At 49.9% G+C, this 22,905-nt stretch overlaps 1 protein-coding gene across 1 annotated transcript; it reads right to left on the bottom strand.

Moving 5' to 3' along the window:
* Positions 1-181: 181 nt before the first annotated feature.
* GRM6 (glutamate metabotropic receptor 6) lies at positions 182-22,373 on the bottom strand. Its single transcript, XM_072840514.1, has 10 exons — positions 21,867-22,373; positions 19,104-19,320; positions 18,682-18,817; positions 17,623-17,777; positions 10,212-10,352; positions 9,909-10,109; positions 7,517-7,662; positions 6,804-7,427; positions 3,901-4,212; positions 182-2,990 (listed from the first exon to the last, which is right to left on the bottom strand). Exons 1-10 carry the CDS (start codon positions 22,371-22,373, stop codon positions 2,793-2,795), a joined length of 2,637 nt encoding a protein of 878 aa, XP_072696615.1. The 3' UTR covers positions 182-2,792.
* Between the last annotated feature and the right edge of the window lie 532 nt (positions 22,374-22,905).

Raw genomic sequence — 22,905 nt, 5'->3', positions numbered from 1 at the left:
TGGGAATTTTTCATATTTAGGGAAAAAAAGATGGCAATATAATGGAGTATTTCTGAAGAGGTTTTATTCTATAATATGATAGTGGAAAGATTCACCTGGAATTGTGCACTTTATTCCAGTTTGGAAGGAGTCTTCCAAATTGGTAATTACATGAAAAAGCAGCAGAAAACCCAAGTCAAACTTCTGGGAAAAGTTACATTTATTCAACAAGAATTCCTTGAGTGAGAGACAACAAAAGTAATGAATTTTGAGGAAATTTCTAAAGAGCACACAATGTAATAAATGTGACAAAGCTACAGTAAATGTAATAGATGTGTTAGAAAAAACTCACATTAGTGAAAAGACATAAGCATATAGTTAATGTAAGAGAAGCCCTCCTTATACAAGTCTCCACACATTGAACACAGATGATACCTTTATGAATAGGTGAATAAAAGTTTATACCAAAACGTAATCTTCTGCTTTAGAGAATTCATATTGGAGAGAACACTGTAATTGTAATGTGGGAAAGCCTCCAATCCAGAGCACCGTTGTCATGGGAACATGTAAGTCATACTGGGGAGAAATTATTCAGGGGCAATGGATGTGAGAAAGTCGACAAGCACAGCCCAGTTCTTATTCAGCATAAAAGAAGCACACAGGAAGAATGCCTTATAAATTCTACAAATTTGAAAAAAACACCTTTATTCAGGGTTTCAAATTGATTGAACCTCACAGAAGGCAAAACTATGCATGTAAATAGCATGGGAAGACCTTTAGGAAGTTGTCAACCCCTTGCTGGACATCAAATGATCAAATTGGTACACACTGATTGTAGAAAAGCCTTCTTCTAGGATTCCAGACTTTGTATACATTAGAAAACTCCTAAAGGAGAGAAACCTCACAAGTATGCTACATATGATAACACCTTTAGTAATAGAGGATTCCTCACTGCACACAAAATGGTACATGCTGTGGAAATCATCTACAATTGGACTGGATATGAGATGCCCTAAGAAGGAGCCAGAACCTGCTGTGTGACAAAGCATTAACATCAGAGAGCCCAGTATGAACAAACATGGGGGAATGTGGGAAAGCCTTCAGTAGAAAGCCAAGACTCTAAGGCAGAAACCTCACACTAGGGAGAAATCCTCTAAATGTAGAAAAGTTCCACTAAGAAATCATCCAAACTCTAAGTTACAGAGTTTAAAGTGGGGAAAACCACAAATATGTAAAAAAAAATGTGGTGAAGTTTTCAACTAGAAGTCACCATTTTTTGCACATCGGGGAGTTCATACTGGGAGAAACATCAAGAGGGAAAAAAAGACTACAAGAACACCTTCCTTTGGATATCAGAGCTCACTGGATGAGAGTTCATATAGGAGAAAAACCCTATAAAAGCACTCTCAGCAAGAAACAAACCTCATCACATTACACATTAGAAAATCCACACAGGAAAGAAGCCCTATGAAATAATGAATTCTGGAAAGCACTGAGCAATAAATAAAACTTCATAATTCACACTGTGGAGAAACCATACAAAATGCAAAAATGTGAGGAAGAAGAATCCATACACCAAAAATGTTATTCTGAGGAGAAGCTCTATTGATTTAAGGAACACAGAAACACCTGGTCCCAGGATCAAAATTTATTTCTGCAACAGAGATTCTGTGTAGGCAAGAGTCTTTATGTTGTATGAAGTATGGTGACCTTTGGAATCAGTTCCAGACATTAGATACTAGAGAATTCAAAATGATAGAGTCAATTTAACTAATGTAAATTGTACCATGGGGAAATATAATCCCATAATAGAAACCAAGCCTTTTTAAAAGAAAAAATAAATGTCCATGCATCTGAAGTCTATCTTCCTCCCTGTGCCTCATGCTCATCTTTCAAAGGGGACCTCTCAGTACATATTGAGAGAGGAAAGTTTTGGTACTCATCCTAAGATGTCTACTTGGAATTGATTGTCACCATAGATACAACTCTGTCACTGACCCCAACCTGAAACTCCTGACCATAATCCCTCACAGGCATCAGAAGAGGGCAAACACCACCCTGTTGCTTTATTCTCACACTACTAACACCACACAAGTGTTTGGGGATCATTTAAGGGAGTAGGCATGGAAAGGCAAAAAGCTATGGTTTAAGTGTGATCCCATGGATGATGGTCCTGAGAAAAAGACCTCAATACAAGTAACCCCATGGGGATACATCCCAGTTACTCTGCTCACTCCCAAGTCCTGTCCCAGGTCCATCCTCACTCACAGGGCTCTCACACCGAAGGTCCAATCCCTCTGTGTCAAGCCTGAGTCACTCAGCAGAAGACAGGTCCCCAGATCTTGTGGACACTGCCCCTCCCCAAATCCAGCCCTGTATTTCTAGAGTGAGATCTACACATTTTTGCATACTGCCCAGTCCCCAGGTTCTGGTGGCTACTCAGGTGGAAATCTCACACACACTGGGCCAAGCCCAGGCTTCATCATGCTCTCTGGACTCAGACCAGGGAGTGTAAGTTCAGTTCTTCCCTAGAGTAGGATCCTCTTGGTGGCTGATTCCCGCCATGAGCAGAAAGTCTGGTCTGCAGCAAGTATGCATGATGCCAACAGTCACAGAAAAGCAGGGATGAGGTGTGGTATGTGTGGGTCCAGGTCTTTCTGGAGGACAGCCCCATACTGGTGGGTGTGGGCTTCATAGACTCCCTGCTTCTGAATGCTCACTGCAGACCTGGACCTTCCACAGCTTCCGTCATGAAGCAAGGGAAAGAAAAGAACAGAAGAGAGGGAGAAACATCCCCACTCATCCCCCACTTGCTACTTGGGGGCCTCTGTGTCCTCGCCCTTGGGTGGGGCTGCCACTGTAGAGGTCGCCTTGAGGCTTCGCTTCCGCTTCTGCACATTCTGCTCCGGGTGGAACAAGATGACGTAGGTTTTGGGCACATAGAGCATGCCGAGGGACACCGACGCACTCAGGCTCAAGGACACAGTCAGTGTGGTGGTTTGGATGTAGATCTGAGCCATGGAGGAAGAAACTGGCTGGGATTCAGCCCTGTTTTCTCCCACCCCCCAGCCCCACATGAGTCTGTGTTCATCAGGTGAATGGAAAGGCAACCATATAAGCCCTATGGCATGAAGAAGTGATAGTCATGCTGTGGCTCTGATGTAGGCAGGAAGGAGGATGAATGACACAGGACCAAGCGGACAAGTGACCAGGGGAAGCAAAGGATCCATTCACAGCGAGTGACACTTGGGGAAATGGTCCATATGCCTAAAAGGGGCTACAGCATGTTACTGAATGGATGAATATGTTTTCAAATGTACAAATGAGTGTACAAATAAAAGAGCAAGTGGTCAAACATGAACAACAGGGATGAATTAACACATGGTCTACCATATACACAAATAAATGATGGAGTAATGATCAGCAAATGGACTGACAGATTAATGGATTGAGGGACATGATGTATATAAAGAAGTAACTGAATAAAAATAAGTTAATGGTGGGGTGCCTGGGAGACTCAGTTGGTTAAGCATCTGGCTCTTGGTTTCAGCTCAGTTGTGATCTCAGGGTCAGGATCAATCCCCACTTTGGACTCTGCACTCAGCACAGAGTCTGCTTGAGATTCTCCCTCTGCCCCTCCCCCCACTCATGCTCTTTCTCTCAAATAAATAAATAAATAAATAAATAAATAAATCTTTAAAAAAAAACCAGGTTAATGGATGGTTAGAAGCATGGATGAATAAATGAATGAACAAAGGGATACTGACAAATAAATGAATGAATGAGTATTTAACTACATGAATGAATTAACCAACGAACAATCATTCATGGGGGCAGCCCAGCTCTTGGGACAATTGAGCCCTTGTGTGAACAGACAGGAAACAAAGGAGGCCGTAAATCCGATGGGCGACCCCAGATTACCTTTTCAGCCGACTGGGCGGTGCCAAAGAAGATGGGCACAAAAGCCAGCCAGATGATGCAGGTGGTGTACATGGTGAAACCGATGGGCTTGGCCTCATTGAAGGTCTCAGGCACACCACGGGCTTTGATGGCGTACACCGTGCACGTGACCATGAGCAGGAGGCTGTAGCCCAGGCAGCCGATGAGGGACAGGTCCGACATGTCGCACTTGAGCACCCCTCTGGCCTGCTCTGGGTCCACTGTCCGTTGCTCTTCATAGTCGATCACACTGTGTGGGGGCTGGGCCCCTAGCCACGCCATCACTCCTACCACCTGCAGGAGCCAACACCATATCAGGGACACACCCAGCCTGGCCACTCACCAATGTCTCTGGCAGGTTAGGGTCACCTTGAGGCTCCTGGCCTACTGAGTGGGATGCTCAGGCCTGAAACAGAAGGGCTATCCAGGAGGGGCCTGCCCATACAAAGGCCAGTGAGCAGAAGGCACTACAGCATAGGCATGTGCTGGCAATGTCAGGGCTGGCTGGGTAATGGGCCCCAGGATGTCTTCTTCCTGCATTCCAACATCACCAAGCCCTGCAGGATACAGTGACTGCAGGCAGAGGCCATGGAATTGTGACCCTATCCACAGCTTCTCCACACCAGCTTGGGGGAGGAGATGGTTCATGCCCTACTGATTAAGGGCCAGACCCAGCAGATTCTCTTTTTTTCACACCTCCCAGGCAGTAGGCAGTACCATCTCCATCCTGTAGATGTGAAAACACTAACTTGATCGCATCTAGCAACAGGGCAAACCTAGTTCCTGAGGACTCCTTCCTTCTCCAGATCCAGAGAACTGTTGAACACAATGTAATGAAATCATGTGCAAATGCATAGTGAAGCTCAGAATGAGGCACTAAATAGAGAGCAGTAAGGATGTGAGCTGATGCCAGGTGGCCCAGGAAATTATCAAAGTCAACTCCTTCTATTAACTAGGAGGAGGTGGAGGAGCGGTTCCCTGTGAGGGTTAGAGACATGACCTTAAGCCAAGGGAAACTGGAGAGTAGGAACTAAGACACCTGCATAAAGGCAGGACCCTGAAAGTGCTGCCCTGCTTGTTTGTGCAGATTGTTCACTGCACAAGACTGCCTGGTTTCTGTGTGTGTGTGTGTGTGTGTGTGTGTGTGTGTGTGTTGTGGAGCTGAAATCTAGCCAACACTCTAGTGCCATGCCAAGTACCTAGAGAGGGGCTGTGTAACCTGAGAGTAAGGGATGCTTTTTAATAATTTATACACCCAGGAGAACCTTTTTGTGATTCTCCCAAAGGCAGTAGCTCCATGGACAAGGGGCAAATAACACCCCACCCACTCTCCAGAAAAGCAGTGTGGAGGCTCCTCTTAGAACAAGGTTCTAAGGAGGGAAAAATGCTGCATATGAGAAACTATTAGCCAAGGCCTGAGATACAGAGGAATAGCAACCAAAATGGATCCTACAAGTTTTGCAACCCATGTAATTGATAATTAGCACCCAGCATATTAAACACACACACACACACACACACACACACACAAATCCACAACTCCTACAAAATAATAGAAAATGAGCAAAGCATAGGAACAGGAACAACATAGAAAAGGAACCTTCAAAGGCCAGCTACACTAGTAATTTAGTAGATGCAAATTAAAACAAAGAGATACTATATCATGTCCACCGTATCGATACATAACCCAGTAAAACTGCAGGTGTGCTTTGAAAGGGCGTGGGAAGGACGTCTGGCTCAGTGGTTGAGCGTCTACCTTCGGCTCAGGGCGTGATCCCTGGGCCCTGGGATTGAGCCTGCATCGGGCTTCCTGCATGGAGCCTGCTTCTCCCTCTCCCTATGTCTCTGCCTCTCTCTGTGTGTCTGTCTCATGAATAAATATATAAAGTCTTTTTAAAAAATAAAGAAAAGAAAGGGTGTGGGATTTCTGGAAAGAAGGGTATAATGTAGGGAGTCCACAGATGAGCCAGGAAGTACTGACTGCAGTCTATCCTGTATCTCTGTCCTGGGGGCAGGGGCACCACAGGGGTTTCAGCCAGGGAAGCAGGATGGTAAGAAGTCAGGATGCTCTGGGCATTGGTGTTCTGGTGTTCACGAGAGAAGCTCTGACCCTGTTATCTGCACAAGGATGGCAATACCTTTCAGTTGTGAAGAATTGCATGGACCAAGGCCTGTGGGTGGCAATGAACACTTGTCTGGAGTGCAGAGTGTGCTGTGTCCAAAGCAGGCTGAGCACAGGCCCTCCCCGTAGCCCTGTGAGCTGGCCTGGCTTTATAATGTCACAATGTCATCCACACCTGTCTACTAGCACCCTGTGCACAGAAAATATCCAGTGCTTTCCAGATCGTGAGAATAATTTCCAATGCTCTAGTGAACCCCTTGAGGGAACTTTGCTTTCGGTGCACATACGTTATGAAATCCTGGCCATTTATGGAGCTGGATGCTCCATTCAACAGTAACATTGCTGGAACCTGTGCCTCTCATCCATGTTACCCCAGTGACTGGGCAGCAGGAACTCCTTTATGGAAACAGATGTTTTTTTTCTCCTTGAGAAAATCATCAGATAGCTCTTTGCCTTATTTTTTGTGGGAGCGAAATGGTGGAAGAGCCTGTTCTGTTTAGGAAAATAATTTCATTGTTTTTACAGACACGGAGCTGGATGCTGGCGCTGCAGCTTACTGACCCAGTTCCCTCAAGGACGGAGCAGGCGGAGGGAGTGGGGCCCGGTCTCCTGCAGCCCCCCTCCCCTTACTTGTTTAAACATAGGAGCCAAAATAGAAGAGTGCTTATCTTGACTTTGGGAGTGGAGGCCACCCCCCAGCCAAGTGGTGATCTGCCGCTCCCCCTTCCCCGTCCACCTCCTGGCCCTGGGAGCCACGGCCCACCTGCACCGAGGTGAGGCTGAAGGTGATGGCGAGCTGCGACGTGGGGCTAATGAAGGGCGGTGGCGTGACGGAGCGCTTCCCTTGCTCGAAGATGCGGTAGATGCGGTTGGTCTTGGTGAGCAGGGCTGAGTAACTGAGCGTGGTGCCCAGGCCCAGGAACAGCCGGCGGGCGGCGCACACGGCCGCCCCGGGCTCGGCCACCATCAGGAAGGTGATGGCATAGATGAGGAAGATGCCGGTGAGAAGCACGTAGCTGAGCTCGCGGCCCGAGGCCCGCACGATCGGCGTGTTGTTGTGGCGCACGAAGGTGGCCACCACCGTGGTAGTGGCCACGCTGCCCAGCACGGCCAGCAGGAGCGGCGGCGCGGCCCAGGGCGAGGACCAGGTGAGGCGCACGACGGGAGTGGGGCGGCAGCCCGTGTGGTTGCGCGTGGGCCGCATGTCCCCGGGGCAGGCCTCGCACGTGAACTCATCCACCTGGAAGCGGTAGCCGTCGCAGGGCTCGCAGTGCCAGCAGCAGGGGACGCCCTTCACCATCTTTTTCCGCTCACCCGGCCCACAGGGGAGGCTGCACTGGGATCGGGGCACCTCGCGGAGCTCTCCGGACCACAGCAGGGCTTCCACCTGTGGCGGGGGGACGGGCCTGGGACCTCCGGATCTGGGGACGGTGGGCCCGCGCCCGGCCGCTCCCCGCCACTCCCCGGCTCACTCACGTCTAGCCTGAGGGTCTCTGCCCACTGGCCCACGGCCTGGTAGCCGCCGCTGCCCGCACTGCCGTTCGCCGCCTGGTACTGGAAGATGTCGTAGCGCCCGGGCGCGTCCCCATTCTCGTTGAACATCACGGGGGTCCCCGCGCTGCCTGCAGGAGAGCCGGCATCCTCAGCTGGTTCTCCAGCCCCTCCCGGAAAGGCCCAAGGCCCAGCCAGGATAAAGAGCCAGCGTCCCACAGTCACAAACCCTGCAAAGATGCTCCCTGTCATCAGGTAAGTGCAACTCCAAACCACAGTGGCCACTGTTAGCATTCCAGGAAATAAGCCTCCGTGAGCATGTAGAGAGACTGCAACCCTGGCGCACTGCTGGTGGGGATGTAAAACGGTGCTGTCACTGTAGAAAACAGAGTGGCAGCTCCTCCAAAAACTAAACATAGAATTACTACATGACTCCGCTGCCAGGTATATGTCCCCCAAAGGGGATACAGGGACTCAGAGATACACACCCACGTTCACAGCAGCATCATTTGCAGCAGCCAAAAGGTGGATGCAACCTAAATGTTTGTTCACTGAGAGTTAGACAGATAAACAAAACGTTGCCTATTTGTGCTAGGATATTCTTCAGCCTTTAAAAGGAAAGATGGGATCCCTGGGTGGCGTAGCGGTTTGGCGCCTGCCTTCGGCCCAGGGCGCGATCCTGGAGACCCGGGATCGAATCCCACATCGGGCTCCTGGTGCATGGAGCCTGCTTCTCCCTCTGCCTGTGTCTCTGCCTCTCTCTCTCTCTCTGTGACTATCATAAATAAATAAAAGAAAAAAAATATTAAAAATAAAATAAAATAAAATAAAAGGAAAGACATTGTGACACAGGCTACAACATGGATGAACGCATGGATGTTATGCCAAATGAAATGAGCCAGTCACAGAAGGACAAATACTGCATGATCCCTCTCATAGGATGAACATAGAGTAGGCAAAATCATAGGGACAGAAAGTAGGATGGAAGTTGCCAGAAGCTTCAGGAGGGGGAATGGGGAGTTAGTGTTTAATCGGGACAGAATTTCAGAATTTTTTTAAAATTTTTATTTATTTGTGATAGTCACAGAGAGAGAGAGAGAATGAGGCAGAGACACAGGCAGAGGGAGAAGCAGGCTCCAGGCACCGGGAGCCCGACGTGGGATTCGATCCCGGGTCTCCAGGATCGCGCCCTGGGCCAAAGGCAGGCGCCAAACCGCTACGCCACCCAGGGATCCTTCAGAACTTTTTTATCTTAAGTTCTGGAGAATCTGCACAACAGTGTACATGACTAGACTGTACACTTAAAAATGGTTAAGACGGTGGGGGGGGGCAGCGCCTGGGTGGCTCAGGTGGTTAAACATCTGCTTTTGGCTCAGGTCATGATCCCAGGCTCCTGGGATGGAGCCCCACATGGGGGGTGGGGGGCAATCTCCTCTTCGCGGAGCGTCTGCTTCTCCCTCTCCCTTTGCCCCTCCCCCTGCTGAAGTGCTCTCTCTCTCTCTCTCTCAAATAAATAAAATCCTTAAAAACAATTGTTAAGATTGTACATTTTATGCTACGCGTATGTTACCACACTTTAAAAAGAAAAAAGCGAGCGTAGCTGACCAGGTGGGATGGTGGGTTCAGACTTGGACGAAGGTCTGAGTGTGTGTGTGAGATTTGTATCGATTTGAACGATCAACACTATTTCTGTTGGAGGCTTGTCCTACCACCTTTAGAGCTGGTCTGTGGTGATAGTAAGCTGTACTATTCAGCTGAGAGGTTAACAGAGAGAGGGTGCTCAGAATGCAGTGGAAGAACAATTTTTAATTTTATAGTGATGGTAACTAAACAAGACGTGTATCTCTCTGCACAAACCACGAGTGAGGCCTCAGTCCACGTGGGCCTTTTCAGAGACTTTATTCTGAGCCCTGCCCGTGTGCTGGACCCTCTGCTGGTACCCGGGACACATGAGACTTGTACCACGAGCTCCAGAGGCGTGGTCTTTGGAAGCCCGAGACTCAGAGTGAGCAGCATGTCCACGTTGTGGGCAGCGCCTCTGCCCAGTGTGCACTGTGCCCCTTGCAGGCCGAGTTTAGGTGCCCCCAGCTCTGTGAACAGCCGTGAGAGTTGCATGGGAGCGGCTGAGGGTTCCAGGCAGAGGGCTCTCCAACGCCTGAATTTTGCAACTTGGGGCAAGGGAGTGCTGAAGCCTGGTGGACGAGTGTTAAGAACTGGTTCCAGAATTGGGCTCAAGCTTCCAGCTCTCAGTACCAGGTGCCCCCACTATAGCATTCCACCTCTCCCACCCCTTTGATCTGAGTCAGCCCGGGTCCAGCAGAGAAGTCCATCCCAGGGGCTTCCCTTCCCTGCCATGGAGGATCTGGCTCCCGCTCACCATTGAATCGGACGGCTCGAATGTACTGCAGCAGCACCCGCCCATCAGTGGTCTCCATCGCTGGGCACAGGCCGGTGAGCCCGGGGCAGAGCGCCTGGTGCATGCTGTGGAGGGCGTGGGCAATGGCATACACAGCATCGATCACGAACTGCACCTTCCCCTCCTGCTCGTAGGTCGAGTCCCTGCCGATGCGTTCCTCGCCTGTCCTAGGGATGCACAGAGGAAGTGTGCCCAGCCCCCAAGTGCCCTGCCTCGCCTCCCGCCTTCCCCTTCACCTCCCTTGCCACTCTGGGTAGCTCTCACCTGTGCATTTGCGGGTGGAGTCATCTGACTGGGTACCTGAGCTGGTCAGTTTGCAGTTAAAATTCTCCTCCCAGAACTCAGCAAACCAGATGTTTCGGCGGTTGTTCTCCAGGGAGCGGGTCATAAAGTACTGATCAAATCCTGAGGGAGGAGAGAGGACGGCAATCATCTGAACCAGGCATGATTCTGCTGTGTCCCTTCACCATCTGCTCACTTTGCAGCTAGGACTGGCCATGTGAACAACTTCTGGCCAGTGATTTCAAAGCCTTCTGGGGGCTTTGGGGTAGAATTTGCATCCTGTTGTAAACTCAGAGCGTCACCATATCAAAGACTTTCATGCTGTTCTTTCCTTTTTTGGTTAGGATGCTGCTGTGAAGATGTAATAGGTAGAGCTTCAGCAGCCACATTGTGAATAAGACACCTCAGTCACGAAGACAAGTCGCAACCAGAGAGAATGGTGGAACAGAAGCAGGGACAGAGCTCAGGACTTTGAGAACATCATTAACTCACCGTCCCAAACCTGAAGTGGCCTACTTTCAGGTCTTATCTTGCAACGAAATGACTTTATTGCCGAAACCACTCTCATTCTACTCCACTCTGCATTTGTCAAATGCAACCAAATGTACTCTAAGGGAAAGAAAGGGTGTGGGTGGGAGCCCCTGAAAGTCAGGGTAAAAAAGTCCTGAAGCACTTCATCAAGGCAGCTTCAGTTCAGGCTTTGGGGAAATGATCAATCCTATTGTCATGTGACAATGTCTCTGCTAGATCCTTCCAGATATTCAGGATGGTGGAGGATGGGATGGGAGGCAGGCTTCATCATTTGATCAACAGGACAATATGTCCCCATCCTCAGTTTTGTTCCTTCTCCTCTCCACCCTCAAATTAGTATGTCTTTTGCAGAACCAGCAATACCAGGATTATAGGCATTGGATGAAAACAAAAGCAAAAACAAAACTAATTCTTGACCCTATACAGTGGAGTGGGATTTTCCTACTTTGCCAATTCAAAAACACTGCTTGGAGGGATGTATTCACAAAGTCTTAGGATCCTAGAATTTGGGAATCCTAGAAGGGGTGTTGAGCGAGATACACGATAACATTTTACAGATGGAGGACGAGGCGCAAGCTGGCGGAAGAGCAGGGTCCCCGAGTCACCTGTCCCCACCAAATTACCTAGATAACCTTCAAATCATCCTGAAAATCTACGAATTCGGCCTGAGATTTAAAGAGAGACCAGCTGGAACACTACAGTGAGAAGAGTTCGCGCTTCTATCAGGTAGGAAGACGGAGAAAAAGAAATAAAGAAACAAAAGGCCTCCAAGGGGGAGGGGCCCCGTGAGGAGCCGGGCTGAGGCCGGGGCGAGTGTCCCCAGGACAGGAGAGCCCCGTCCCGGAGAAGCAGGAGCTGCACCGACCTTCCCGGGCGGAAAGGGGCTCGCAGGGGGTTGGAGCAGGACCCAGGAGGGCGGGGATGCCCTCGGGCTCCCGGGGACACTAACAGACACCTGCGCCCCGGGGGAGTGCGCCGAGCTCCCTAAGGGCTGCAGCGCGCACTGCGGGACCCGGAGCAGTTCGGGGGGCTCGGGGGCGGCTCCGCGGAGGGGGCTGCGGGGCGGGAGCAGCTCGGGGGGCTCGGGGGCGGCTCCGCGGAGGGGGCTGCGGGGCGGGAGCACGAATCCAACAGCGCAGGCCCCGGAGCACAGGGCACCGGGACACAGCCCAGGATCCGGCCTCCCCCGGGACAGGCAGAAGCCGGGAGGGCCCAGGACAGCGAGGACGCTCCTGCCCCAGCTGAGCAGATCAGCGGCCCCGCCCCGAGCCTCCAGGCCCTGCAGACCGTGAGCTCCGGAGTTACTGCGGGGGCTGACTCCAGGGCTGCAGAGCTGCCCCGCCACTGGGGTTGTTCCTCCTGCGGCCTCACGGGGTAAACAACCCCCACTGAGCCCTGCACCAGGCAGTGGGCAGAGCGGCTCCCCCAAGTGCTAACACCTGAAAATCAGCACAACAGGCCCCTCCCCCAAAAGACCAACTAGACGGACAAGTTCCAGGGGAAGTCAAGGGACTTAAAGTATACAGAATCAGAAGATACTCTTCCGTGTTCTTTTTTTGGTGTTTTTTTTTTTTCTGTTTTTTTTTTTGTCTTTTTTTTTTTTTTTTTTTTTTTTTGCTTTTTGATTTCTGTTAGCTTCCCCCACCCCCAATTTTTCCTTTCTTTCTTTTTCTTTCTCTTTTTGTTCTCTTTTTCTTCCTTTTCTTTTTTATTTTTCTCTTTTCTTTCCTTCTTTCTCTCCTCTCTTTTTCTCCTTTTCCCAATACAACTAGTTTTTGGCCACTCTGCACTGAGCAAAATGACTAGAAGGAAAACCTCACCTCAAAAGAAAGAATCAGAAACAGTCGTCTCCCCCACAGAGTTACAAAAACTGGATTACAATTCAATGTCAGAAAGCCAATTCAGAAGCACTATTATACAGCTACTGGTGGCTCTATAAAAAAGCATAAAGGACTCAAGAGACTTCATGACTGCAGAATTTAGAGCTAATCAGGCAGAAATTAAAAATCAATTGAATGAGATGCAATCCAAACTAGAAGTCCTAATGACGAGGGTTAACGAGGTGGAAGAACGAGTGAGTGACATAGAAGACAAGTTGATGGCAAAGAGGGAAACTGAAGAAAAAAGAGACAAACAATTAAAAGACCATGAAGATAGATTAAGGGAAATAAACGACAGCCTGAGGAAGAAAAACCTACGTTTAATTGGGGTTCCCGATGGCACCGAAAGGGACAGAGGGCCAGAATATGTATTTGAACACATCCTAGCTGAAAACTTTCCTAATCTGGGAAGGGAAACAGGCATTCAGATCCAGGAAATACAGAGATCCCCCCCAAAAAATCAATAAAAACCGTTCAACACCTCGATATTTAATAGTTAAGCTTGCAAATTCCAAAGATAAAGAGAAGATCCTTAAAGCAGCAAGAGACAAGAAATCCCTGACTTTTATGGGGAGGAGTATTAGGGTAACAGCAGACCTCTCCACAGAGACCTGGCAGGCCAGAAAGGGCTGGCAGGATATATTCAGGGTCCTAAATGAGAAGAACATGCAACCAAGAATACTTTATCCAGCAAGGCTCTCTCATTCAGAATGGAAGGAGAGATAAAGAGCTTCCAAGACAGGCAGCAACTGAAAGAATATGTGACCTCCAAACCAGCTCTGCAAGAAATTTTAAGGGGGACTCTTAAAATTCCCCTTTAAGAAGAAGTTCAGTGGAACAATCCACAAAAACAAGGACTGAATAGATATCATGATGACATTAAACTCATATCTGTCAATAGTAACTCTGAATGTGAACGGGCTTAATAACCCCATCAAAAGGTGCAGGGTTTCAGACTGGATAAAAAAGCAGGACCCATCTATTTGCTGTCTACAAGAGACTCATTTTAGACAGAAGGACACCTACAGCCTGAAAACAAAAGGTTGGAGAACCATTTACCATTCGAATGGTCCTCAAAAGAAAGCGGGGGTAGCCATCCTTATATCAGATAAACTAAAATTTACCCCAAAGACTGTAGTGAGAGATGAAGAGGGACACTATATCATACTTAAAGGATCTACCCAACAAGAGGACTTAACAATCCTCAATATATATGCCCCGAATGTGGGAGCTGCCAAATATATCAATCAATTAATAACCAAAGTGAAGAAATACTTAGATAATAATACACTTATACTTGGTGACTTCAATCTAGCTCTTTCTATACTTGATAGGTATTCTAAGCACAACATCTCCAAAGAAACGAGAGCTTTAAATGATACACTGGACCAGATGGATTTCACAGATGTCTACAGAACTTTACATCCAAACTCAACTGAATACACATTCTTCTCAAGTGCACATGGAACTTTCTCCAGAATAGATCACATACTGGGTCACAAATTGGGTCTGAACCGATACCAAAAGATTGGGATCGTCCCCTGCATATTCTCAGACCATAATGCCCTGAAATTAGAACTAAATCACAACAAGAAGTTTGGAAGGACCTCAAACACGTGGAGGTTAAGGACCATCCTGCTAAAAGATGAAAGGGTCAACCAGGAAATTAAGGAAGAATTGAAAAGATTCATGGAAACTAATGAGAATGAAGATACAACTGTTCAAAATCTTTGGGATGCAGCAAAAGCAGTCCTAAGGGGGAAATACATCACAATACAAGCATCCATTCAAAAACTGGAAAGAACTCAAATACAAAAGCTTAACTTACACATAAAGGAGCTAGAGAAAAAACAGCAAATAGATCCTACACCCAGCAGAAGAAGAGAGTTAATAAAGATTCGAGCAGAACTCAACGAAATTGAGACCAGAAGAACTGTGGAACAGATCAACAGAGCCAGGAGTTGGTTCTTTGAAAGAATTAATAAGATAGATAAACCGTTAGCCAGCCTTATTAAAAAGAAGAGAGAGAAGACTCAAATTAATAAAATCATGAATGAGAAAGGAGAGATCACTACCAACACCAAGGAAATACAAACAATTTTAAAAACATATTATGAACAGCTATACGCCAATAAATTAGGCAATCTAGGAGAAATGGACGCATTCCTGGAAAGCCACAAACTACCAAAACTGGAACAGGACAAAATGGAAAACCTGAACAGGCCAATAACCAGGGAGGAAATTGAAGCAGTCATCAAAAACCTCCCAATACACAAGACTCCAGGGCCAGATGGCTTCCCAGGGGAATTTTATCAAACGTTTAAAGAAGAAACCATACCTATCCTACTAAAGCTGTTTGGAAAGATAGAAAGAGATGGAGTACTTCCAAATTCATTCTATGAGGCCAGCATCACCTTAATTCCAAAACCAGACAAAGACCCCACCAAAAAGGAGAATTACAGACCAATATCCCTGATGAACATGGATGCAAAAATTCTCAACAAGATAGTAGCCAATAGGATCCAAGAGTACATTAAGAAAATTATTCACCATGACCAAGTAGGATTTATTCCCGGGACACAAGGCTGGTTCAACACTCGTAAAACAATCAGTGTGATTCATCATATCAGCAAGAGAAAAACCAAGAACCATATGATCCTCTCATTAGATGCAGAGAAAGCATTTGACAAAATACAGCATCATTCCTGATCAAAACTCTTCAGAGTGTAGGGATAGAGGGAACATTCCTCAACATCTTAAAAGCCATCTACGAAAAGCCCACAGCAAATATCATTCTCAATGGGGAAGCACTGGGAGCCTTTCCCCTAAGATCAGGAACAAGACAGGGATGTCCACTCTCACCACTGCTGTTCAACATAGTACTGGAAGTCCTAGCCTCAGCATTCAGACAACAAAGACATTAAAGGCATTCAAATTGGCAAAGAAGAAGTCAAACTCTCCCTCTTCACCGATGACATGATACTCTACATAGAAAACCCAAAAGTCTCCACCCCAAGATTGCTAGAACTCATCCAGCAATTTGGCAGCGTGGCAGGATACAAAATCAATGCCCAGAAGTGAGTGGCATTTCTATACACTAACAATGAGACTGAAGAAAGAGAAATTAAGGAGTCAATCCCATTGACAATTGCACCCAAAGGCATAAGATACCTAGGAATAAACCTAACCAAAGAGGTGAAGGATCTATACCCTCAAAAGTATAGAACACTTCTGAAAGAAATTGAGGAAGACACAAAGAGATGGAAAAATATTCCATGCTCATGGATTGGCAGAATTAACATTGTGAAAATGTCAATATTACCCAGGGCAATATACACGTTTAATGCAATCCCTATCAAAATACCATGGACTTTCTTCAGAGAGTTGGAACAAATCATCTTAAGATTTGTGTGGAATCAGAAAAGACCCCGAATAGCCAGGGGAATTTTAAAAAAGAAAACCGTATCTGGGGGCATCACAATGCCAGATTTCAGGTTGTACTACAAAGCTGTAGACATCAAGACAGTGTGGTACTGACACAAAAACAGACACATAGATCAATGGAACAGAATAGAGAACCCAGAAGTGGACCCTGAAGTTTATGGTCAACTAATATTCGATAAAGGAGGAAAGACTATCCATTGGAAGAAAGACAGTCTCTTCAATAAATGGTGCGGGGAAAATTGGACATCCACATGCAGAAGAAGGAAACTAGACCACTCTCTTGCACCATACACAAAGATAAACTCAAAATGGATGAAAGATCTAAATGTGAGACAAGATTCCATCACAATCCTAGAGGAGAACACAGGCAACACCCTTTTTGAACTCGGCCACAGTAACTTCTTGCAAGATACATCCACGAAGGCAAAAGAAACAAAAGCAAAAATGAACTATTGGGACTTCATCAAGATAAGAAGCTTTTGCACAGCAAAGGATACAGTCAACAAAACTAAAAGACAACCTACAGAATGGGAGAAGATATTTTCAAATGACGTATCAGATAATGGGCTAGTTTCCAAGATCTTTAAAGAACTTATTAAACTCAACAGCAAAGAAACAAACAATCCCATCATGAAATGGACAAAAGACATGAAGAGAAATCTCACAGAAGAAGACATAGACATGGCCAACATGCACGTGAGAAAATGCTCTGCATCACTTGCCATCAGGCAAATACAAATCAAAACCACAATGAGATCCCACCTCACACCAGTGAGAATGGGGAAAATTAACAAAACAGGAAACCACAAATGTTGGAGAGGATGCGGAGAAAAGGGAACCCTCTTACACTGTTGGTGGGAATGTGAACTGGTGCAGCCACTCTGGAAACTGTGAAGGTTCCTCAAAGAGTTAAAATAGACCTGCCCGTCGACCCAACAATTGCACTGCTGGGGATTTACCCCAAAGATACAGATGCAATGAAACTCCAGGACACCTGCACCCCGATGTTTTTAGCAGCAATGGCCACAATAGCCAAACTGTGGAAGGAGCCTCGGTGTCCAACGAAAGATGAATGGATAAAGAAGATGTGGTTTATGTATACAATGGAATATTACTCAGCCATTAGGGGGTGGGGGTGACTGGGTGACGGGCACTGAGGGGGGCACTTGACGGGATGAGCACTGGGTGTTATTCTGTATGTTGGTAAGTTGAACACCAATAAAAAATAAATTTATTAAAAAAAAAAGAATCAGAGGGCTGCTGGAGGGGAGGTATGGAGGGGGATGAGGTAACTGGATGATGGGCATTAAGGAGGGCACGTGATGGAATGAGCACTGGGTGTTATATGTAGCTGGTGAATCACTACATTCTATCCCTGAAAATACTAATACACTACATGTTAACTAAATTGAATTTTAATAAAAATATTTTAAATGAAAAAAAAATTTACAGATGGAGAAAATGATTGCCCCCAAGAGGAGATCGTGGGGAAGGGCAAGATCAGGAGATGTGGTGGGGGAGGGCATCCCTGCACTCACCATCAATGGAAGCTCTTTTGGGCAGGATGGTGATGGCCCCCACGGCCACGTCCTCCAGGTTCAGGATGGGAGAGGTCTTGGCTCCCCAGCTGTCTGAGCCAACCCATAAGAAGTGACCTGTCAGGTTGGCCTGGCGTGCAGCCTCCAGGACCCTCCTGGTAGGAACAGGGCAAGGAGTGAGAGGGCCTGAGATCCTCCTCTGACTTGCTTCTGGCCACTTCCTGTTCTTCTCTCTCTCCTTCTATCCCATTCCAAACCATGCATCAGACCCTCGTTTTTTCAGGAAAAATGAGATGTGGGGAGTTGTTCTGGGCTTCTTAGGTAATAAAGGTTCCAGCCAGGCTCTGGCCCCAGGACAGCCCTCTTGATCTCTGCACTGCAGCCCACTTCACACTGCCTGGAAGAAGGGCCTCCCTTCTCTTGCAGAGCCTCCTGCTTGCTCTGAGTCACATAGGCCCTAGGCCAAGATCCATGGCCACCTACTGATACCCCCTGAACTGCCTGCCACCAGGGCTCCTTCCCTGACAGCTCATTTTCTGCACTTAGATCTGCCAACTGGTGTCTCTCTCACTGTGAATTAGAAGAGCAGACAGGAATTCCTGTGTGTTTCCGTTGGCTAGTCCTGGAGCATCTCCACCCAGGCCAGGCCTGGTTCTTTTCTGGGTGCACCAGACAGAGAGATGGCAGCAGGAAGACTCTGTGAGGGCAGGAGGGTGAAGGGGGATCAAGAAGAGGGAGGAGGGATCCCTGGGTGGCGCAGCGGTTTGGCGCCTGCCTTTGGCCCAGGGCGCGATCCTGGAGACCCGGGGTCGAATCCCACGTCAGGCTCCCGGTGCATGGAGCCTGCTTCTCCCTCTGCCTGTGTCTCTGCCTCTCTCTCTCTCTGTGACTATCATAAATAAATAAAAATTAAAAAAAAAATTAAAAAAAAAAAAAAAAGAAGAGGGAGGAGGAGAAAGGGAGGATATATGTGGCCAGGGGACATGTAAGAAGAGGAGGCAGGGCCTTCTAGGAGCACCTCTGATAAACACAATGATTGAGTGTGACAGCTGCTCCCACCTGATGTCATCCTCATTGGCAAAGATGATGATGCCCCGGGCGTTGGGTGTCTCCATGAGTCTCTTGATCACCTTATTGAATTCTCCTGGCTTTGGTTCCCTGGGAATCTTGATGGACTGGGCAATGCAGACCCCCCCTGGGTGCCGGGGGTGCCAGAGTCACCTCTTGTTCCAACCAGCCACCCACCCACCTACTGGGGCCGCCACTGGCAGGGGCTGAGTGCTTCAAAGGAAAGAGGTGCCCACCCACAGGGGCACCACCCAGGGCCCCATCTCATGGCTTCGGCCCTGTCTGATGGCCATGGATTCAGGGCCTTATCATGAATCCAGGGCGCCATATCATGGCTTCGGCCCTGTCTGATGACCCCTGGATTACCCCTGTGTAGGCTCATTGTTGCCTTGGAACCCCTGCTCCCAGCTCACCAGCTTCCCGCGAGATCTGCACAAATGCCTCAACCCCACTCTCGCCATAGTTGCCCTCCGAGGCCAGTGTGGACACGTAGTTCCATCCCAGTGCCCTCACGATGTCCACCATGGCCTGGGCCTGGTAGGAGTCAGGTGGCACAACTCGGGAGAAGAAGTCGTATCGTGTGGAGTCACTGAGCTCAGGGGCTGTGGAGGCGTAGCTGATCTGAGGTATCTGGAATAGGGAAGAACATTTGTGCTAGGGCTGGAGACTCAGTGACCCCGTGGGGAGGGAGGGCAGTGAGGATCCAGGATGCAGGTCAGGGCATGGAAGTCTGGGACTGGGGTGTCAGGGGCCAGTGTGGGACAGCAACATGGAGAGGCCCAAGGGTGTGGGGAAAGCTTTTGAGACGTGGTCTGATGGAATACAGGAGGTACAAAGGTCTAGGTGAGAGGGCAGGGCACTGTATACAGTGGTGCCAGGCATGTGTCCAGGCAAAAGGTTAGTGGGGGCTCAAGTCCAGCCTGCAGCCAAGTGTAGGCTGCACCTGCAAGGGGAGTTAGACTCCTTGTCAGCCCCAGGAGACAACATATTTTCCTAATTCACACAAAGGGGCCATGTATGTAGGGGAGTGGCAGCCCCAGGAAGGGTCAGAGCAAGCAGGTAGGGGAGCTGGGAAGGGGTTATTTGATTCAAAGGTATGTCTGGCCTACTGGAGGGGCCTGCTTGGAACTGGGTGCATTAGAGTGATTGACAGCTGGGATTATGGGCTGAGCATGCTGAGGCAGTGGGGTGAGTGGGTGGGAGGCAGTAAATGTGAAAGGAGAGTGGAGAGACTAGTAGCAGAAGGCTGAAGAAGTCAGGAAAAGAGAGTGAGTAGAGAAGATGGGTGAGGCAGCAGCTGGTGTGAAGGGTGGAAGAGAGGACAGGTTCTGGAAGGAGTAAGCTCAGCTGGTCTAGGGGAGACAGGGATGACTGAAGCAAGACAGGAAGAAAGCATGGAGTGTGAAGACAGGATAGGAAGGGCAAGAAGGAAGGAGGAAGGGGGAGAGAGAGAGAGACAGACAGACACATGGAGAGACAGAAAAAACAAGAACCACAAAGGAGGGAAGGTCAGAGAAAGGTCCAGCACAGGTAACGGATGTTGTAGACACTCCAGACGATAAAGCTTGATCTTCAGAACAACCTTCCTGTAGAGGTGGAACCCCTCAGGGAGGCTAATCTAAAACTCCTGTGATCACAGTGATGCATGAATGGAGATGAACTTGGGAACCCACAGCTTTGCTCCTAGACCAGGAATTGCAGAACGGCTCCAGGGAGCCAAATCCGGTCCCTGGTTGCATGTCATGCACCAATGTCTTCATTTAAAATTTTTTGAGAGACAGAACATAAAGACTCCTAACTCTGGGAAACGAACTAGGGGTGATGGAAGGGGAGGAGGGGGGTGGAGGTGAATGGGTGACGGGCACTGAGGGGGGCACTTGACGGGATGAGCACTGGGTGTTATTCTGTATGTTGGTAAATTGAACACCAATAAAAAATAAGTTTATTATTAAAAAAAATAAAAATAAAATAAAATTTTTTTGAATGGGGAGCCAGTGTCTAAAATGTGTGATTGTGGCCCCACCTCAGTCTTGGGCTGAGCTGGCAGCAGGGGGCCCTAGACTCACTCAGCAGGGGTCCTGCTTCACTCATCTATACTCCAACCTGCCTCCTGAAGGCCCTTGAGTTTGAGAGCTCTGCAGCCAGCCTGGAGGGGCAGACACAGGGAAAGGGATGGAAACTAGAGCTCCAGGCAGAGCAGGGGACAGAGGTACAAAGGCAGACAGACAGGGCAGGTGAGTGAGATGGGGACTCTCCGGCATCCCCTGACACTGGACAGCCACATAAGGTTCCTTTGTGCCAGCTAGAAAGTGTGACTATAGGACTAGCTGCCATCCAGTGGGAACGGGGTGGTGGGGAGTGAAGATGATGGAGGGGTGCCCAGATAAAACTACCACCCAGCGTGGTAGAAACAGAGGCCATGACTGGGAGAATCAGAGAAACGCTCAAGAAGCAGAAGTCCCCTCCCTTGGCCAGATGGAAGCAAAGCCTTCCTCTCTTCACAGAAAGCTGAAGGACAGAGACGCCCCCTCCCTCCACGGAACCCCAGTGAATGACCACTACTGAAAACCCCCAAACTCTAATGTCGAAGGCCCCTTAGTCCCTGATTCCTATGCTCCTCCCCCAGTCACTGCCCCCCCCCCCCCCCGCAGGATGCAAGAAAGGGGCTGCCTCGGATTCTTTAAGACAGTTCCCTAAAGATGAGGGAACTACCTCCCCCCACGCCAGAAGTCGGGGGTATGTGTTAGTTGCCCCACCAGAAGGAGGGCCCTGGATCCGGGAAAAGCTTGCATCTCATCACCCAGATGCGGTGGCGGCGAGAGCCCCACACAGGGCTGTGCAGTGGGCACCCAGGCAAGCGATCAAGGGGGCGCCACCCCAGGGGCCGCCCTGTTCTAGTCGGCCGGGCCCCCAGGGGAAGGCTGCAGCCGCCTCCGGGGGGCCGCCTTCGCCGCCCACAAGGTTGGTCCCTTCATCCTCGCGAAGGGCGGTGCGTGCAGGTGGCGGCCCTGGCAGGGCGGCAGGGCCGACAAGGACGGGCGCACCGGCTGGGCCGACCTGGCCCACAGGGCAGGGGTTCTCGGACGCGGCGGCTGATCCCTGGATTTGAGGACTTCTGCCCGGACACCAGCCATCAGCCACCCCCCGAGGGCGAGGACAGGAGAGGGTGCCCTCACCGCAAACAGGCGCAGCACGTTGGCGACCATGATGGAGACGGAGCTGGCCGAGGCGCCGACCACAGCCACCACGCGCTCGGGGGGCGCGCTGCGCAGCGGGGGGACGCCTCCAGGGCAGCGCACGGCCCCCTCGTCGCCGTCGCCGCGGCGGCGGATCAGCGCCTGCACGAAGCTCAGCGCCTGCTCCAGCGCGTACGTGTCCCGCGAGCAGGTGTCGAGCAGCCGCGCGCCCAGGCGCACGCCGGGCAGCAGCTCGGGGTCGGCGTTCACGCGGTCCAGCGCGTACAGCATGGCCTCCAGCCGGTGCACGCCCTGCTCCTTCTTCAGCGGCCCGCACGCTCTGCCCGCCGCGCCCCGCGCGTGCACCGGGAACAGGCCGCCCAGCGTGAGGCCGCCCGCCAGGCGCACCGAGCCCGCCGCGCCCGCCGCGCCCGCCTGCGCCAGCACCAAGAGCCACCGCAGCAGAGCCCGGAGCCTCGGCTCCCCGGCGCTCCCGGGCCCGGCCATCCGCTGTCCCGCTGCGGGGGGAAGACAGGGCCGGGAGGGAACGGAACGCGGGAGGCTCTGAGCGCCGCGCCGCGCAGGGGAGAACAGCCAAGGCGGAGGGAAGGGATGGGAGAGCAACTCGCCCTGCCCCCCCAGGCCTCCACCGCGCTCTCACACCCTCTGAACCGTGTCACACGGGCCCCCCCGCCCGACCACTGTCTCCACCGCGCCCCTGTCCCTCCCCGGCAGGCAGCCCGGCCCTCTCCTGTCCTCAGGGACCCATCCCTAGAGCACAACCTGACCACACTCACCTGCGCCAGCCCCTGTGAGTCAAGGTAGGGCTGTGACAGATGCGCAGGGCCCAGAGCGACAGAGGGTTTAAGGATTCTGAGGAAGGGAGGAGAGGCCACTCCGAGGGTGGTGACCCCTCCTGAACAGGAGGTGCGTGCAGCACTGGCTCTCTCTACATCTCCTTCCCCTCCCTCTTAGGAGAGGAGGGAGCCCTGCTCCCCTGGGGATGTTTCTTTCCTGTCTTTGCATGTGTGTCTGACCC

Source organism: Canis lupus, chromosome 10 (genome assembly GCF_048164855.1).
Source record: "Canis lupus baileyi chromosome 10, mCanLup2.hap1, whole genome shotgun sequence".
Taxonomy (NCBI): Eukaryota; Metazoa; Chordata; class Mammalia; order Carnivora; family Canidae; genus Canis; species Canis lupus.
The sequence above is the reverse complement of the archived record's forward strand: the minus strand, read 5'-3'. Positions and strand labels throughout refer to the sequence as shown.

Coding starts and splice junctions, on each gene's coding strand:
- GRM6 (XM_072840514.1), bottom strand. CDS start 22,373: ATGGCCGGGCCCGGGAGCGCCGGGGAGCCGAGGCTCCGGGCTCTGCTG. Junction 19,321..21,866: donor ACGTGCTGCGCCTGTTTGCG/GTGAGGGCACCC, acceptor TCCCTATTCCAG/ATACCTCAGATCAGCTACGC. Junction 10,110..10,211: donor CTCCACCCGCAAATGCACAG/GTGAGAGCTACC, acceptor TCCCTAGGACAG/GCGAGGAACGCATCGGCAGG.